The sequence below is a fragment of the Chiloscyllium punctatum genome, chromosome 40 (assembly GCF_047496795.1).
Source record: "Chiloscyllium punctatum isolate Juve2018m chromosome 40, sChiPun1.3, whole genome shotgun sequence".
NCBI lineage: Eukaryota > Metazoa > Chordata > Chondrichthyes > Orectolobiformes > Hemiscylliidae > Chiloscyllium > Chiloscyllium punctatum.
The window spans coordinates 52,312,978-52,333,273 of record NC_092778.1 but is presented as its reverse complement, the minus strand read 5'-3'; the positions used below and the strand labels follow the sequence as shown (position 1 = coordinate 52,333,273).

Below are 20,296 nucleotides of genomic sequence, written 5' to 3'. Positions count from 1 at the left end.
TTATATTAATACCTAGCATTTATTATGAACAGAATTGGCACCTCTGTTCTCTCTCTCTCTCAGTTGTTCAATCTTATTGGTATCGTCAATAACAGACAATGAAGAAATTCCCTACTACTTTTTAAATCATCGATCTTTCAGATACAAGCACAAGTAAACAAAAACATTGAGAAATGTTTTAGGGAAAACAGTTTAAAGCAGAGTGCTGGTTTAAGTCTGGCTCTGTTTGAAAAGTCATCATTAAATTCATCTTTGCATTAATCTTACACACGGAGATTTCAGGTTTGGCTGTTTGTGATGTAAGCGAACTTGAATTTCACAAATAAATACTTGTTGAAATCAATCACGATATGAAGGAGTTGTGACAATGTAACAGGGCTATGCCCATGTTATGCTTTGGATTAATTTATTGAAAATTAGTTGTTTTCTCCAGTCATTTATGCCTTCTAAAATTGCTTGACTAAATGCCTTTAATCCTCTAGAATGTGGTATCAGGCTAATCGTTCGAACAGTCATTTAGAGAAGTCAGGTTTTTAGTTTTATTTCCCCTGCAAAAAAAAACAAAATATATTTGTGTTAATTCTATTAGGTGTGTACCTGTATTCATTCTGAACTTCAATTTACACTTCATAGCCAATTTGACCAGAACTTAACATTATTCATTTCTACAGCTGTTTGCACCAGTGTGTAGTTTCTTGCTTGTGATCTGCTCATTTGCTGGAAACATGTTCAAAGTGTAGAAATGGGATGTTCACCTGTACCAATTTGCACCAGTGCTAAAATTTGTGTCATGATAAAGATTTCCCCACCACAATTTCATTGCTGATTTCTTCCATTAGCCTCCGCACCAAATGATTTCTCACTTCAGTGATTACAATCTTCATCTCAAGTTCTATTATTTTTCAAATAATTATGGAAAAGGGTAGAGCAGATCTAAAAGTTGAAGTTCTAAATTGGAGGAAGGCCAATTTTGACAGTATTAGGCGAGAACTTGCAAACGTTGATTGGGGCAGATATTTGCAGGAAAGGGACAGCTGGAAAATGGGAAGTCTTCAAAACTAAGATAACGAGAATCCAGAGACACTATACTCCAGTTAGGGTGATAGACAAGACTGGTAGGTGTAGGGAGTGCTGGATGACTCGAGAAATTGAGGTTTTGGTTAAGAAAAAGAAGGAAGCGTATGTCAGGACAAAATGGTAACTAAGGAGAGAATAGGACCCTTCAAAGATCAGCAAGGCAGTCTGTCAGTGGAACCACAGGGGATGGGGGAGACACTAAAACTGTATTTTGTACCAGTGTTTATTTGGAGAAGGACATGGACGATATTGAATGTGGGGAAATAGATGGTGACATCTTGAAAAATGTCCATATTACAGAAGAGGTGATGCTGGATGTCTTAAAACATGTAAAAGTCAGTAAATCCCCAGGACCTGATCAGGTGTACCCTAGAACCCTGTGGGAAGTAGTGAAGTGATTTTTGGGCCCCTTGCTGAGATATGTGTACCATTGATAGTCACAGGTGATGTGCCAAAAGACTGGAGGTTGGCTAAACTGGTGGCTGTTGTTGGAGAGAAACTGAGGGACAGGATTTACATGCATTTGGAAAGGCACAGACAAATTAAGGATAGTCAACATGGCTTTGTGCATGGGAAATCATGTCTCACAAACTTGATTGAGTTTTTTGAAGAAGTAACAAAGAGGATTGATGAGGGTAGAGCGGTGGATGCGATGTGTATGGACTTCAGTAATGTGTTTGACAAGGTTCCTCATGGTAAACTAGTTAGCAAGGTTAGATCTCATAGAATACAGGGAGAACTAGCCATTGGATACAGAACTGACTTGAAGGTAGAAGACAGAGGGTGGTATTGGAGGGTTTTTTTCAGACTGGAGGTCTATGACCAGTGGAGTGCCACAAGGATTGATCCTGGGACCACTACTTTTCATCATTTATATGAATGATTTGGATGTGAGCACAAGAGGAATTGTTAGTAAATTTGCAGATGACACCAAAATTGGAGGTGTCGTGGCCAGCGAAGAAGGTTGCCTCAGACTACAATGAGATCTTGATCAGATGGGCCAGTGGGTTGAGAAGTGGCAAATGGAGTTTAATTTAGATAAATGCGAGGTGTTGCATTTTGGAAAGACAAATCCGAGCAGGACTTGTACACCTAATGGTAAGGTCCTGGGGAGTGTTGCTGAACAAAGAGATCTTGGAGTACAGGTTCATAGTTCCTTGAAAATGGAGTCACAGGTAGATAGGATAGTGAAGAAAGCATTTAGTATACTTTCTTTCATTGGACAGAGCATTGAGTTGGGAGGTCATGTTGCGGCTTTATAGGATATTGGTTTAGCCACTTTTGGAATAATTGCGTGCAATTCTGGTTCCCCTCCTTTCGGAAAGATGTTTGGAAACTTGTGGAGGAATGGGATTATGGGAGATGTAGAAGTTTGGATTAGTAATGGCTTGTTGAAAGAAGACAGAGAGTGGTGGTTGATGGGAAATGTTCATTCTGGAGTCCAGTTACTAGTGGTGTACCGCAAGGATCGGTGTTGGGTCCACTGCTGTTTGTCATTTTTATAAACGACCTGGATGAGGGTGTAGAAGGGTGGGTTAGTAAATTTGCAGATGACACTAAGGTCGGTGGAGTTGTGGACAGTGACGAAAGATATTGTAGGATACAGAGAGGAATAGATAAGTTGATAAGCTCCAAAGCTGGGCTGAGAGGTGGCAAATGGAGTTTAATGCGGACAAGTGTGAGATGATTCACTTTGGTCAGAGTAACCGGAATGCAAAGTACTGGGATAATGGTAAGATTCTTGGTTGTGTAGATGAGCAGAGAGATCTTGGTGTCCAGGTACACAGATCCTTGAAAGTTGCCACCCAGGTTGACAGGGTCGTTAAGAAGGTATACAGTGTTTTAGCTTTTATTAATAGAGGGATTGAGTTCCAGAACCATGATGCTACAGCTGTATAAAACTCTGGTGCGGCCGCACTTGGAGTATTGTGTACAGTTCTGGTCACCGTATTATAAGAAGGATGTGGAGGCTTTGAAAAGGGTGCAGAGGACGTTTACTAGGATGTTGTCTGGTATGGAGGGAAGGTCTTACGAGGAAAGGCTTAGGGACATGAGGCTGTTTTCATTGGAGAGAAGGTTGAAAGGTTACTTAATAGAGACATATAAGATTAGATTAGATTACTTACAGTGTGGAAACAGGCCCTTCGGCCCAACAAGTCCACACCGACCCGCTGAAGCGCAACCCACCCATACCCCTACATTTACCCCTTACCTAACACTACGGGTAATTTAGCATGGCCAATTCACCTGACCTGCACCTCTTTGGACTGTGGGAGGAAACCAGAGCACCCGGAGAAAATCCACGCAGTCACAGGGAGAATGTGCAAACTCCACACAGTCAGTCGCCTGAGGCGGTAATTGAACCCAGGTCTCTGGTGCTGTGAGGCAGCAGTGCTAACCACTGTGCCACCGTGCCACCCAAATAATCAGAGGGTTAGATAGGGTGGACAGGGAGAGTCTTTTTCCAAGTATGGTGACGGCGAGCACAAGGGGGCATAGCTTTAAATTGAGGGGTAATAGATATAGGACAGATGTCAGAGGTAGTTTCTTTACTCAGAGAGTAGTAAGGATATGGAATGCTTTGCCTACAATGGTAGTAGATTCGCCAACTTTAAGTGCATTTAAGCCATCATTGGACAAAGATATGGATGTACATGGAATAGTGTAGGTTAGATAGGCTTCAGATTGGTATGACTGGTTGGCGCAACATCGAGGACCGAAAGGCCTGTACTGCGCTGTAATGTTCTATGTAAGATTTACAAAGGTATTGCCAGGGTTGGAGAATTTGAGCTACAGAGAGAGGCTACATAGGCTGGGTCTTTTTCCTTGGATCATTGGAGTCTGAAGGGTGACCTTCTAGAGTTTGTAAAATCATGAGGGGCATGGGTAGGGTTATCAGGGTGGGGGAAATCCAGAACTAGAGGCCATCGGTTTAGGGTGAGAGGGGAAAAATTTTAAAAGGGACCGAAGGGGCAACTTTTTCATGCAGAATGTGGTATGTGTGTGTGCGTGCTTGCGTGCACACTGAGCTGTCAGAGGAATTGGAGGCTGGTACAGTTACAACATTTGAAAGGCATCTGGCTGGGTACATGAAAAATAAGGGCTGAGAGGGATATGGCAAAAGTGAGAACTGCAGATGCTGGAAATCAGAGTTTAGATTAAAGTGGTGCTGGAAAAGCACAGCAGGTCAGGCAGCATCTGAGGAATAGGAAAGTCGACTTCGGGCAAAAGCCCTTCATTAGGAATAAGAACAGGAATTGCTGGAGAAACTCAGCAGGTTTGGTAGCATCTGTGGAAAGAAAGAAGAGTTAATGTTTAAAGTCAGTAACCTTTCAGAATGTCCACTGGACTAGAAATATTAACCCTGTTTTTTCTCTACAGATACTGCTAGGCCTGCTGAGTTCCTCCACTTGCTATTTTAACATCAGTACAGTGTCAGGACAAACGTTGATTCTAGATTTTGTCTGTTTACGTGATAACCTGAATGTTAGTTTAAAATTAAACTGGTTTGTTAATTGACTGTGCTTCATTTGGTAAATGAATGTAGTGGTGGTCCTTTGATATATTTTGGATTTATAAGGTAGGGTTGTAGTCTCATGGTTAGACATGGGTGGACATTTGTTTCTTGCCAGTCCATTGTTTAAAATGGACAGTTCACGTACAGTAAACTTTGTTTGGATCAGTACCCATGATAAACTGGTAAAATTATATACTGAAAGTTTACTGCATTATCGTGATCTACTGCAATGTCTGAATAGTCAGTTGAGGGGGTGAGTGAGAAGACGCTTTGGTAAGTTTTACGTAAGGCAGAGTTTTCTTATTATTTGTGATATATGCTGTGAATAAACTATAAGTGATGTATATATCCCCTGTATAATGGTTTTATTTCTTAGTGTGTGTTTTTACATTGATAAAGTGGAACTCTTGATCAGCCGGCACACTCTTGGTCCCTTGGGTACCGGTTATGAAGGTAAACTGGCCAAAAATATAAGGGAGGATAGTAAAAGCTTTTTTAGGTATGTGAAAGGCAAAAAAATGTTTAAGACTAAAATTGGGCCCTTGAAGAAAGAAACAGGAAAATATATTACGGTGAACAAAGAAATGGCAGAAGAGTTGATTTGGTACTTCAGATCTGTGTTCACTGGGGAAGACACAAGCAATCTCCCTGAGGTAACAGTGGCTGAAGGACCTGAACTGAAGGGAATTTATATTTGCCAGGAATTGGTGTTGGAGAGACTGTTAGGTCTGAAGGTTGATAAGTCCCCAGGTCCTGATGGTCTACATCCCAGGGTACTGAAGGAGGTGGCTCGAGAAATCGTGGATGCGTTGGTGATTATTTTCCAGAGTTCAATAGATTCGGGATCAGTTCCTGTAGATTGGAGGGTGGCTAATGCTGTACCACTTTTTAAGAAAGGTGGGAGAGAGAAAGCAGGAAATTATAGACCAGTTAGTCTGACCTTAGTGGTGGGAAAGATGCTGGACTCTATTATAAAGGATGAAATTACGACACATCTGGATAGTAGTAACAGGATAGTCAGAGTCAGCATGGATTTATGAAGGGGAAATCATGCTTGACTAATCTGGAATTTTTTGAGGATGTAACTCTGAAGATGGACGAGGGAGATCCAGTAGATGTAGTGTACCTGGACTTTCAGAAAGCTTTTGATAAAGTCCCACATAGGAGGTTAGTGAGCAAAATTAGGGTGCATGGTATTGGGGGCAAAGTACTAACTTGGATTGAAAGTTAGTTGGCTGACAGGAAACAAAGGGTAGTGATAAATGGCTCAATTTCGGAATGGCAGGCAGTGGCCAGTGGGGTACCGCAGGGATCAGTACTGGGACCACAGCTTTTTTACAATATATATTAATGATATAGAAGATGATATTAGTAATAACATTAGCAAATTTGATGATGATACTAAGCTGGGTGGCAGGGTGAAATGTAAGGAGGATGTTAGGAGATTATAGGCTGACCTGGACAAGTTAGGTGAGTGGTCAGATGCATGGCAAATGCAGTTTAATGTGGATAAATGTATGGTTATCCACTTTGGTGGCAAGAACAGGAAGGCAGATTACTACCTAAGTGGAATCAATTTAGGTAAAGGGGCAGTACAGAGAGATCTGGGTGTTCTTGTACACCAGTCAATGAAGGTAAGCATGCAGGTACAGCAGGTAGTGAAGAAGGCTAATAGCATGCTGGCCTTCATAACAAGAGGGATTGAGTGTAGAAGCAAAGACATTTTTCTGCAGCTGTACAGGGCCCTGGTGAGACCACACCTGGAGTATTGTGTGCAGTTCTGGTCTCCAAATTTGAGGAAAGACATTCTGGCTGTTGAGGGAGTGCAGCTTAGGTTCACGAGGTCAATTCCTGGAATGGTGGGACTACTTTACGCTGAAAGACTGGAGCGACTGGGCTTGTATACCCTTGAGTTTAGAAGACTGAGAGGGGATCTGATTGAGACATATAAGATTATTAAAGGATTGGACACTCTGGAGGCAGGAAACATGTTTCCGCTGATGGGTGAGTGCCGAACCAGAGGACACAGCTTAAAAATACAGGGTAGACCATTTAGGACAGAGATGAGGAGAAACTTCTTCACCCAGAGAGTGGTGGCTGTGTGGAATGCTCTGCCCCAGAGGGCAGTGAAGGGCCAGTCTCTGGATTCATTTAAGAAAGAGTTGGATAGAGCTCTCAAGGATAGTGGAATCAAGGGTTATGGAGATAAGGCATGAACAGGATACTGATTAAGGATGATCAGCCATGATCATATTGAATGGTGGTGCAGGCTCGAAGGGCAGAATGGCCTTCTATTGTCTATTAATAAACTTTTTGCTTTACTGTTAATATTAAGGAAACAACTCTCAATTTCCAAATGTTCTATCTATTGTCCAGGTGCTAATTCTTGTTTGAGTGCTGCTCTGTAATTATTATTGGCAGTTTTCTAATACTCATTCAAATGGACTAATATGCCTGTATATACGTGAACCCTTACAGTAAGTATGGATTCACAAGATGCACTTCTAACCCTGCCAGTCCTCACCCAGTACATGTGTGTTTTGTGGCAATCATTCAATAACATTCAGAAATTATTTTTCTTCTTCCTACTCCCCCACAACTAAAGATAGTCTCCTAACAGCAGTCAAAGATCTGATCAGCAAGCCCTGCACCAACCAGAGATCCTTCCTCATACCTTCTGCAATATATTGCTTAATAGTTTTAACTTTCAAGGATACAACTCTCTTTTCACCACAGAAAATGTTGTTTTCCTTATATTTAAATAATATTTATACAATAAAAAAATAAATTTAGCATAATTTTATATCCCTGTGCACATATTATTTTAAATTTTGAAATAATTTCCATACCTGCCATAGTACACCACACTTGTTCTAGTGCTTTGAGAAATAAAACCAAAATAACAAATGGCCTATTGGAGTTGATTGAATGCCTAATTTCCCATTGCTAAATGATGTAGCTTGAAAATCAATTTAAAGAAAATTAAAATTCCTAATATTAATTTACATAGTATATTCTTCTGCAAATTACAGGTAAAATAGCCCCAGCCAATTCAGCCTTTCCCTATAGCTCAAACCCTCCAACTTTGGCACTTGCAAAACTTTTCTGCATCCTTTCAAGTTTAACAACATCTTACCTATGGCAGGGAGACCAGAATTGATCACAGAATTCCAAAAGTGGCCTAACCAATATCCTTTGCAGCCGCAACATGACATCCCAACTCCTATGCACCAACCAATAAAGGCAACTGTACCAAAGACCTTCTTCACTATCCTGTATAGCTGTGACTCCACCTTCAAGGAGCAATGAACCTGCACCCCAAGGTCTTTTTGTTTAGCTACACTTGCCAGGACCAATGATTAAGTGTACAGTCCTGCCCTGATTTGCCTTACCAAAATGCAACATCTCGTTTTATTGAAATTAAACTCCTCTGCCATTCCTTGATCACAGTCCCGTCGTAAATTTACTAACCATTCCTCCTAACCTAAATTTATTAACCATTCACATAAATATCATTTATATAAATGACAAAAAGCTCCAATCCTTGTAGCACACCGTTGGTCACTGACCTCCAGTCTGAAAAACGACCCTCCATCACTACCTTCACCTAGGTAAAAACAATGACTGCAGATGCTGGAAACCAAATTCTGGATTAGTGGTGCTGGAAAAGCACAACAGTTCAGGCAGCATCCCAGGAGCAGTAAAGTCAACGTAGCATAGAGTACAATAGGTGAGTGGGGGTGGGGTGGAGGGTGGGGGAAACATAGCAAAGAGTACAATGGGTGGATGGGGGTGGGATGAAAGTGATAGGTGGAAAAAAAGATAGGCAGGTAGAACAAGTCATGGGGACAGTGCTGAGCTGGAAGTTTGGAACTGGGGTGAGGTGGGGGAAGGGGAAAGAGGAAACTGTTGAAGTCCACATTGATGCCCTGAAGTGTTCCGACGTGGAAGATGAGGCATTCCTCCTCCAGGCATCGGGTGATGAGGGAGTGGCGGTGGAGGCGGCCCAGGACCTCCATGTCCTCGACAGAGTGGGAGGGGGAGTTGAAATGTTGGGCCACAGGACAGTGTGGTTGATTGGTGCGGGTGTCCCAGAGATGTTCCCTAAAGCGCTCTGCTAGGAGGCGTCCAGTCTCTTCACCTTCATCCACCCATTATACTCTTTGCAACCTTCCACCACCCTCCTCCCTAACCTATCACCTTCATCCCCACCCCCACTCACCTATTGTACTCTATGCTACTTTCTCCCCACCCCCACTCCTCTCATTTATCTCTCCACCAATCAGGCACTCTGCCTGTATTCCTGATGAAGGGCTTTTGCCCAAAACATTGATTTTACTGCTCCTCGGATGCTGCCTGAACTGCTGTGCTTTTCCAGCACCACTAATCCAGAATTCAGTCTCTACCTTCAAGCCAGTTTTGTATACAAATGGCTAACGTTCCCTGGATTCTAACCTTGCTAACCAGTCTACCATGAAGAACCTTGTCAAATGCGAGCTGAGACCTGACCAACATTTTATATAGTTCCAGCATAAACTCCCTGGAACTGTATAAAAGATCTTAAACTCTGTGCCTTTTAACTACTTTGTATGCTGACCCACTACTTTTAAAGAACTGGTATGCATACAGACCAATATCCCTTGATCTTCATCTTCAGCAGGTCTAGTAGTATCTGTGGAGAGAAAGCTGTCAATGTTTTGGGTCCAGTGACCCTTTTTCAGAACAGTTCTGATGCTGCCAGACCTGTTGAATTTCTCCAGCAGTTTCTGTTTTTCTTTCTGGGATCCACAGTTGTTGTTTGTTCCACCTGATATTTGGTACTCTTCATGTATTCCCTTGCCCAGTTTGTCCTGCCCAAGTACATCACTGCACACTTATCCAGATTGAATTCCATTTGCCACTATTCAGTCAGTCTATATCATCCCGTAATCTAAGGCTATCATCCACACTATTTACCGCTCCATCTATTTAGTATAATCTGGAAACTTACTGATGCACCCTCCCATATTCATAGAACATATAACATTACAGCCCTTTGGCTTTCAATGTTGCACTGACCCGTGAAACCAATCTGAAGCCTATCTAACCTACATTATTCCACTATCAACCATATACTTATCCAATGACCATTTAAATGCCCTTAAAGTTGGCAAGTCTACCACTGTTGCAGGTCGGGCATTCCACATCTTACTGCTCTCTGAGTAAAGAGCCTACCTCTGACACATGCCCTATATCTATCACCCCTCAATTTAAAGCTATGTCCCCTCGTGCTAGCCATCACCATCTGAGGAAAAAGGCACTCACTGTCCACCCTATCTAATTCTCTGATCATCTTGTAAGTCACATCTTAACCTTCTTCTCTCAAACGAAAACAGCCTCAAGTCCCTCAGCCTTTCCTCATAAGACCTTCCCTCCATACCAGGCAGCATCCTGGTAAATCTCCTCTGCATCCTTACCAATGCTTCCACGTCCTTCCTATAAGCAGCAACCAGAACTCTACGCAATGCTGCAAGTGTGGCCACACTAGAGTTTTGTACAGCTGCAACATGACCTCATGGCTGCAAAACCCAATCTCTCTACCAATAAAAGCTAACACACCCTATGCTGCCTTAACAACCCTATCAACCTGGGTGGCAACTTTCAGGGACCTATGCACATGGACACAGATCTCTCTGCTCATACACACTACCAAAAATCTTACCATTAGCCCAGTACTCTGTATTCTTGCTACTCCTTCCAAAGTGAATCAGCTCACTTTTTTCCGCAATAAACTTCATTTGCCACCTCTCAGCTCAGCTCTGCAGCTTTTCTATGTCCCTCTGTAACTTGCAACATCCTTCTGCACTGTCCATAACTCCTTCGACTTTAGTGTCATCTGCAAATTTACTAATCCATCTTTCTAAGCCTTCTTTCAGGTCATTTATGAAAATGACAAACCGCAGTGGCCCCAAAACAGATTCTTGCGGTACACCATTAGTAACTGAACTCCAGGCTGAATGTTTCCCATCATGCTATCTTATTAGCCACTGTCTTTAAGAAAGTACAGGGTGCGAAGGTGCCAGTGTTGGACTGGGGTGGAGATAGTCAGACATTCACATGACACCAAGTTTTAGTCCAACAGGTTTATTTGAAATCACAAGCTTTGGAGTGTTGTTCTTTAGTCAGGGGAAGTGTTCCTGGGCTGTAAATTTTCTTTGTTCTTATTCATGACCTTGTTACTCTCAACCTCCTGCACACTGGAGCAACAATGCAGGTTCCCATCCCTCCTCCTCTCCTCTCTTTCCCCTCTTCCCCCCCCCCCCCACATATTAGAACTCTGGTTCAGGTGTGGGCCATCCTGTATGTAGAGGTCCACATTTAAGTCCAAATAATTTATTTGTATAAAAATACCAAAGGCCACATCCCTTTGGGACCCCACTAGATACAGGTTTCCAGCCCCATAAACACCCTTGACCCATCCCCTTCTGCTTCCTGGTACAATACTCTGCTGTTTCTCATCCAATTTGCCAATTTTCTTTAGATCTCATGGGCTCTTACCTTTGCAATTAGACTCGCTTGCAGGACTTTATCAAAAGCCTGGCTGAAATCTAAAGTAGATCAGGTCAAATGTGTTGCTCTCATGTACACACCCAGTTACCTCTGAAAAATTCAATCAAGTTGGTCAGGTGGGACCATTTAAAACAAAAACAGGCGGAGTCTTTATGATGAATCCCAGTCTCTCCAACTGCTGATTTATTCAGTCTTGCAGAATTACTTTCAATAGTTTCCTAATCACTGACTGGTCTATCATTTCCTTGTTTAACCTTTCTCATCTTTTCTTCCTTCCTACCATATCCTGTGGGAATCTCTCCTGTGGTCTGTTTTCTCCCTTGTCTCATTCAGCAGCCTGGGATACATTTCATCTCGCCCTAAATATTTATCTACTTCTAAGCCTGCCAGACCATTCAGAATGTCTATTCTATTTGTGCTAATTTCATTAGTTCTTCTTCAATTTCTATGTATATTGTGCTTCTCTTTATCCAATCCTGTATATCCCTTACAAACTGGATTTGTTGATCCCTTCTTTATTGGAACATCTTAGTACTGTGCCCTCCTGATTTACCGAAAATTATCTGCTCTCAGTACACTGGCCAAATCATAGCTGACTTTATTAAAATAGGTTCCCCGTTTCAGAATATTCCCGTCCTTGTTCTTTTCCATAACAAGTTTGAATCTAATGGAAATACGATCACTGTATGCAAAATGCACCCGACTGATACTTTAAATACTTGGCCGACTTCATTACCTAACATTAAGTCCATGACTGCACCCTCTCTTGCTGCACTTCATGGAATTCCCTACATTATGGCCCATCCAATCCGCACTGACCCTCGAACAGTGTCCCTGTAACCTGGCATTTCCGTGACCAATACACCTAATCTGCACATCTGTGGACTGTGGGAGGAAACCGGTGCACCTGGTGGAAACTGACATAGAACAGGTGAGAACTTGTAAATTCTCTACACACAAATCCAAAACTGGATTTGAATCCAGGTCTCTGGGCCTGTTAAGCAACATTACTAACCATTGTGCCTCTGTGCACTCATACGGTCACTCCACTCACTCACTTCTGGATTCATTTTCAGAATTCTGCCCTCTATAAACTTTTCACACCATGACTACCCCAGTTAGTTAGATATTGAAATCTCCCACTGTCACTACCTTATTACTTCTACAGTTCTCTGAAATGCACCTACAAACCTGCTCCTCTATTTCTCTCTATTAGTGGGGACGTATAATACACTCCCAGCATTATGATTGCTCCTTTTTTGTTATTGTTTTTAAGCTCTACCCTTATGGCTTCATTTGAGGAGCCTTCTAAGATCATCTCTGCTTGCTGCTGTAATTGATTTCCTGATCAATATTATGTCACTTCCTGCCCTGTCTCCCCTGAAGACTGTATACCCTGATGATGATTTCAAATCACAAGATTCTGAGGGAACTTGATTGATTATTCTAGGTTGTTTCTCCTCATGCTGTCATCTAAAATCACAGATCAAAGTTTAATAGCAAATCATTCATTTCAAATAAAAATGAGAAGCAGGTTTCCTCGAGAGGAGTGAAAAATGAGTCATTAAATTCATAAAACCCGAGATGGACAGACTCTTAGGGGTGTCAGGAGTTATGGGAACCAGGTGTGAAAACATAGTTAAGTTCAACATTACTTGTGATCTTTATTGAAGGCTTGAGAGACTGTCTGACATTGTGGCTCCTCATGTTCTTAATTTGCTTGACCACGGAAAATATAAACAAGTTTGCATGTTGAAGTTACAAATACATGGTATTCAAATAATGTCAATTACTCATATGATACAAAAATGATACTTTACTTTTGCTATAACATTTTGAAACTGTTAATGATTACTTTTAAGGAATGCAATGTACTCTTATTTCAACACTTTTAATATATACTACAGTGAAAAAATGTTCTCAGTTGTAGTTTTGTTATCGCATGTCAGAAAGCAGTTGAGAACTAGTAATGACTACATGATGTTCGCTGAGCTGCAAAGTTGATTTGCAGACTTTTCCTCCCCTATCTAGGTGACACTTTTTCAGTGCTTTGGATCCTCCTATGAAGTCCTGCTATACGAGTCTTCTGGAATTTATTTGGTTCTGTTTCTGCTGCTTCTGGTTGTTCATTGTAGTAGCCGGTGTATCGGGTCTAGGTCAATGTGCTTGTTGATGGAGTCCATAATGCCAGCATGACCTCGTCCCCATATACCAGCCACTACAATGAACAACTGGAAGCAGCAGAAACGGAACCAAATAGATTCCAGAAGACACATACAGCAACGCTTCACCGGAAGCTCCAAAGCACTGAAGATGTCACCTAAATGGGACGAAACATCTGTAAATCAACTTCCCAGCTTGGTAAACATACCCACAACCACGACACAGCACCCAAACTACAAGTCTTCACACAAACCTTGGACAACATGATGATTACAAGCAAAGGATAGTTATCCAGTACTATCCATCTGTTACTAAAACAATTAATGTAAGTTGAATTAGTTTTGTTACTGTCTTATAGTGCAAAGTTCCAAAAATAGATTGTGGACAGATAAGGATGCAAGTCAGCTCAGCATTAGTTCCTCAATTCAGAAGTTCTTCCATGTGAAGGGATCAAGCAATCAGTCATGGAATTTCAGCAGCTCCATGGAGGTTTATCTTCAGTAAAATGTTACTGCTCCTTATTGTAGCAATTGCTATTTTTGTTTTGGTTTTTCTTAAAGGGTCTAGAGGAAGGGATATCCCAGATCACCTCTAAAAACAGGGATAGCAATCAATGCTTTGTGTGGAACTTTCCAATGGAAATCACATTCAAGAGTACCAACCCATTTGGCTGTAAGTGTTTTTTCTTTATTAAATTCAGGAACCCTTTTAAACAAAATGACTCCGCTTTTTAAAAATCTTAATACGACAACCTTAAAAACATTAAGAAATAGGGATACTTGCAAAAAAAAAAGCTATTTTTTAAATCCAGCTGTTCAGACAGAATGTGATCCACATCAGGTGAGACTTGAATCAGACCTTTGACCATGATGTGGGGACATTACCACTGTCCTGTAAGACATTCTACTATTTATTTTGGATGTTACGATACTCCTCTGTGACTGACATCCTGATGTGGGATTTTGATCTGGACATTATGGCTGAGATGGAATGCCTTCATTAATGTCACATTTATTGTAGATATTAGTTATCTGAAGCATACACGGTTGCTGAGCACCTATATCTTTCCTTCTCTTAAGGGCCACAGATAGTTATAAGTGTGTATGGTGCTGATCTGTTTGGAAATGATGTCGTCCGTGGCTATGGAGGTGTTCATGTTCCCACCACTCCAGGAAGGTGAGTCAGGTTTTTTTTTAAAGAAATAAATTCATGGTTAGTAGTCCAGCAATTTTGGAAGCATAGACCCAGTGAGGGAAATCAGGAGTGCACATAAAATAGTAATAATGATCCCAGACTGAAACCTATCATATTTGTTTTTTCTGGTTTTAATGAGATGGTCATTCATGAAACACAAACATAAAATGTTGCAGATTCAGGTTTAACAATAAAACAGAAGCTCATTACATAGGAGATAAAATAGAATAAGTCAAATCATATAACACAAATTTGAAGATTTTGAAGCACACAGTAAAATACATAATCTTATAAACCTTCCTTTTCACTTCTGAGAGAATTCCCTTCTCTTTTATATTAATAGGGCTTAATTTAACTGCAGCATTTTGACAATCTGATAGCCTTTTTGTACAACTGAGCTTAGACCTCAGTTTCAAGTAACCCCTTCAGAGTTGGAACTATACGCTTCTGGTCTGAAACTGTTAAACTGCTTACACAGATAAACTATTTAGCTAACCAAAGCTACCTCCCTTCTCAGGAATAACTGTTTTACATATTCAGTTTCAGCCAAGATTTCTGCACATTTGCTCCAAACAAACTAAAAAGTTACCAAAAATTTCTAGAATCTTCTATCTGAAAGCCTTCAATATATCTAAAACGTCAAAGCTTTTCATCGTGCCTCAGATGATGTGATAATAAATTCAATTCAAATGTTGCAGATGACAAAACTGGGTAGAAGGGTTGACCTGTGAGGAGGATGCAGAAATCGTTGAGTGTAATTTGTTAACGTTGAATGAGTGGGAAAATGCTTGGCAGATGTAGTATAATGTGGATGTATGTGAGGTTATCTACTTTTTGGTAGCAAAAACATGCAGTTTGTTATCTGAATGGCAATCGATTTAGAAAGGGCGGGGGGGGGATTCAGTGAGATTTGACAGCCCTTAACATTTGCCACCTTCATCTGCTGCTGCATATGTCTATGTTGGCCTTCATAGTGGGGATGTCATGCTGCAGTTGTTTAGTGCCTTGGTAAGAATACTTCTGGAATACTGTGTGCAGTATTGACTATGGAACGAGTGCAACAGAGTGTTAGGTGAAGGGGTAAATGGGTCTGGGTGGGCTGAAGGGCCTGTTTCCACACTAAGTAATCTAATCTAATCCCTCAGCCTCCAATGCTCGAGGGAAAATTGCTCCAGCCTATTTAGCTTTTCCCTATAGCTCAAACCCTCCAACCACGGCAACATCCTTGTAAAGCTTTTCTGAACCCTTTCAAGTTTCACAACATTCTTCCTAAAGCAGGAAGACTAGAATTGAGCACAGTATTCCAAAACTGGCCTAACCAAAATTCTGTGCAATGACATCCCAACTCCGTTACTCAATGCACTGACCAATAAAGGGAAGCATACGTACTGCCTGATTTGCCTTTCCAAAATGCAGGACCTCACATTTATCTAAATGAAACTCTATCTACCAGTTCTCAGCCTACTGGCCCGTCTGATGAAAATTCTATTGTACTCTGAGGTAAGCTTCTTGGCTGACCACCACAGTTTTAGTTTTGGTGTTATCTACAACCTTTATAACCATACCTGTGTTCACATCCAAATCATTTATGTAATTGGAAAAAAGCAGTAGACCCAGCATTGATCTTTGTAGCATAGCACTGGTCACAAGCCTCCACTCTGAAAAGCAGTCCTCCACCAACACCCTCTTTCTCCTTCCTACCTTTTGAGCTAGTTCAGTATCCAAATGGCTAGTTCTTCCCATATTCCATGTGATCTAATCCCAGCCAAGGACCAATACCAATCCAAACTAGAGACCCAGACGGACACCCAACGACTATGGGAAGGGCTAAATGACATCACAGGTTCTAGAAAGAGACAGTGCATGATAGCAGGTAATGACATATCCCTCCCAGATAGTCTTAGTGCCCTCTGGGCTTGCTTTGAGCAGAATTTCAACGGAGAGGCAACACCTATTCCAACAAGTTCTGACAAACCTACCCAACTGTTACTGCATTAGAGGTCAGATCAGTTTTCCTTCATGTGAATCCAAGGAAAGCGATGGGCAGTACCAGGCTGTGCACACAGGGCATGCACAGATCAACTGGCAGAGGTCTTCTCAGACATCTTCAGCCTCTCCCTGCAGCAGGCCACTGTCCCTGCCTATTTCAAGAGGGCCAACATCATCCCTGCAGCATGTCTCAATGACTACCGCCCAGTGGCCCTAACTTCAGCAGTCCTGAAGTGCTCTGAAAGGTTGGTCATGGCATTAATCAACTCCTGTCTCCCCACTACGCTTGACTCAGTCCAGTTTGCCTATTGGATCCACGTTAGATGCCAGATCACTTGCCCTTCACTCCTCCCTAGAACATCTTGACACCAAGAACAACTACATAAGAATCCTACTTATTGACTACAGTTTAGTCTTCAACATTATTATCCCCTCAAGACTGATTACTAAACTTAGTGATCTCGGGCTAAGCCTCACTCTCTGTGGCCTGTGGGTCAGGAAACTGAGGATCCAGTTGCAATCAGTGATGACTGGGGACAATAATTTATCCTCACAAATACTCAACATGAGCTTCCCAGTGCATATCAGACCCCTATTGAATTCACTTTATACCCATGACTCTGTTGCCAAATACCAGACTAATGCCATTTACAAGTTCATCGATGATACCACCATAGTCATTTGAGTCTCAGATGGCAATGAAACAGACTATAAACGGGAAGTGGAAGACCTGGAAAAATGGTGCACTGAGAACAACCTAGCTCTCAATGCCAGCAAAACCAAAGAACTCATTATTGACTTTCGACAGGATGTTACTCATGCCCCCCTTACACATTAACAGCACAGAGATGGGATGAGTGGAGAGTGTCAAGCTCCTGGGAGTGGTCATCCACAACAAGCTTTCAAAAGCATTCTGTCCGGCTGTATCACTACCTGATATAGCAACTGTACCATTCAAGATTGGAGATGGTTACAGAGAGCGGTGAACTTGGCTCAGACAGTCACAAAGGCTAACCTCCCATCTATAGAATCCACCTACCAGGCCTGCTGTCAAGGAAAAGCTGCCAGCATTCTCAAAGATCCATCTCACTCTGGTGATGTTTTTCTACAACCTCGACCATCAGGAAGAAGGTACAGGAGCCTAAATACACACACCAGCTGGTTTCAAAACAGTTTCTACCCTACTGTTGTTAGAACACTGAATGGACTAACAAACTCTTAACATTTGCCTATTCCTGTGTTTTTGTTTTTACCACTGTTTATCTATTATTTACTTATCTATGCTACTTGACTATGTGATCTGCCTTTATTGCTCACAAGATAAAGCTTTTTACTATGCCTCAGGTCACATGACAATAAATTCAATTCAATTCAATAATTGGTCTACCATGTGGAATTTTGTTGAACACCATACTGAAGTCCATTTAGATCACACCCACTGCTCTTCCTTCATCAATCCTCTTCATTACTTCAAAAAACTGAGTACTATATTCACTCGAATTTAGAAGAATGGGGGGAATCTCATGAAAACTTAATTTTAACAGGCCTAGACATGGTAAACATAGGGTATTCTCAGTGACTGGGGAGTTAAGACCTAGGTGTCACAGACTAAGGTTGCAGAGTAGACTACAGAAATGAGAAATTTCTTCACCCAGAGAGAGTGATACCATAGAAAAGAGTTGAGACAAAAAATTGAATGTTTTCAAGGAGATAGGCATCAAAAACTACACCTATATGGAGAAAATGGGAATGGGCTCCTGACTTGGATAATGAGGTGCAATCATACTGAATGGCCAACTCATGCTCCCAATGTAAACAAACTCCCATTAGCATCCCCAAACATACTCTGACTGCGTTAAGAAAACAATGACCATGGCTACCGAAAGATGTATAAGTTAATCATTAAACTCATGTCCTCACACAAAGCTCATATGCCACTAGGTCAAAATTCAATGTTGCAAAATAAATATGGACTAAATATAAATCAATCACATATCCTACATCATAAGATAGACTGAGGGCTTTTGCCCCAAATGTGGATTTTCCTGCTTCTCAGATGCTACCTGACCTGCTGTGCTTTTCCAGCACCACTCTGATCTCCAGCATCTGCAGTCCTCACTTTTGCTTAAATCTATTCGGTGTTTAGGCTACAGAGGATGAATTCCTGGAGTGTGCACACACTGGTTTTTATATCGGTGCATTGAAGAATTAGAATTGTCAGAGAAAAGGCTAATAAATATCCTTGCTGTAAAGGCACCTTTGGGAAGCAGTGAAAATATAAATTTACATTATTTGATTTCATTTGTTTTATTGTTGTCACATGTATCTTGTTAAAGTGGAAAGTTTTGTTTTGCAGACAGTATAGGCAAATTATAACAAATAAGGACATACAGATCATAGGGTAGATTGGACAGAACGAGGCAGAGTTACGATTGCACGGGTGAACAAAAGCAAGATCAACATTAGATTTGAAATTTGACAGGTCCAGTTAGCAGTCTAATAACAGGGAAGAGACTTCTTTAATCCATTGGTATGTGTTTAAGCTTTTGTATGTTCTGCTGATAGAAGCAATTGGAAGAGATTAGAACCAGCGGAGGGGTCTTTGATGATGTTGGCTGCCTTCCTGCAGTAACGAGAAGTGTAGGTAGACAAAGGTCTTTAACCTGAATAAAGGAACCTATGAAAGCATGAGGGCAAGTTGCCTATGGTGGATTGGGAAAATACATTAGAAGACTTGGTGGTAGACAAACAATGATTAATATTTAAAGAGGTTTTACATGGTCTGCAACAAATATACATTCTTTGAAGACAGAAAAGCTCAGAGGAAAGGTGAATCAACTGTGGCTAAAAAAAAATTAGATTGCATTAGATCAAAGCAAATGAATTGTAAAAAGGTTGCCAGAAGAAGTGGTAAACCTGAGAATTGGGAGCAATTTAGAATCCAGCAAAGGATGACCAAGAATCTGATAGGGGAAGGAATGAGGGAACACAAATGCAAAGTATGAAAGCGTGAAACTTAGAAGGTACACTGTAAAACATCTCTACATATATGAAGACAAAACAATATTATCAAGGATAAATGTGAATTCATTACAGGCAGAGACAGAAGAATTTATAATTGAGAATAGGGAAATGGCAAAAAAACACAATTACTGTGTTTATCTTCAGATGAAATGCAGAAAACCTCGCGTAAGTATTATTGAACTAAGACATAAAAATGAGGAGCTGGAAGAAATTTAATATCAATTAAGAGTGGCTCTCAAAATTATTCACTGGATTAAAGATTCAAAGCCCTCTGGACCAAGTGAGCTTTTGCGGCAAGTATTGAAGGAGGTCACCATAGAGATAATAAATGCATTGGTGGTTATCTTTTAAAATTCTACAGGATGTCAGGCAGGAAGCGGTCGAGTGAGAGAGCTATAATTTACTAAAGAAGTTGAATCTCTTAGCATAGGACTCCTTCTTCCTCTTGACAAGATGAGGTGTGAAGGCTCAGTTAGGGCATTTGAGAGTTACAACTTAGCTAGAAAGGACTTAAACAGCCAAGAGGGGGACACAAGAAGTCTTTGGCAGGTAGGATCAAGGAAAACCCTGAAGCTTTCTATAGGTATGTCAGGAATAAAAGAATGACTAGAGTAAGATTAGGGCCTAAAGTGCAACAATCTTCAGCTGTTTCACAACGAATTACCCTCCATAGTAAGGTTAGAAGTGGGGATATTAGTTGATGATTGCATAATGTTCACCATTAGTGATTCCTCTGATAATGAAGCAATGTCCAAATGCACCAAAATCTGGACAATATCCAGG

At 41.2% G+C, this 20,296-nt stretch overlaps 1 protein-coding gene across 2 annotated transcripts in view; it reads left to right on the top strand.

The window, feature by feature from the left end:
• Positions 1–20,296, top strand: part of b9d1 (B9 protein domain 1) — a 34,898-nt gene that overhangs the window by 8,008 nt on the left and 6,594 nt on the right. For both annotated transcript variants that reach the window (XM_072559906.1, XM_072559905.1), the window contains exons 3-4: positions 13,867–13,978; positions 14,386–14,482. In XM_072559906.1, the coding sequence (XP_072416007.1) occupies positions 13,867–13,978; positions 14,386–14,482 (209 nt within the window). The remainder of the gene's footprint in view (positions 1–13,866; positions 13,979–14,385; positions 14,483–20,296) is intronic.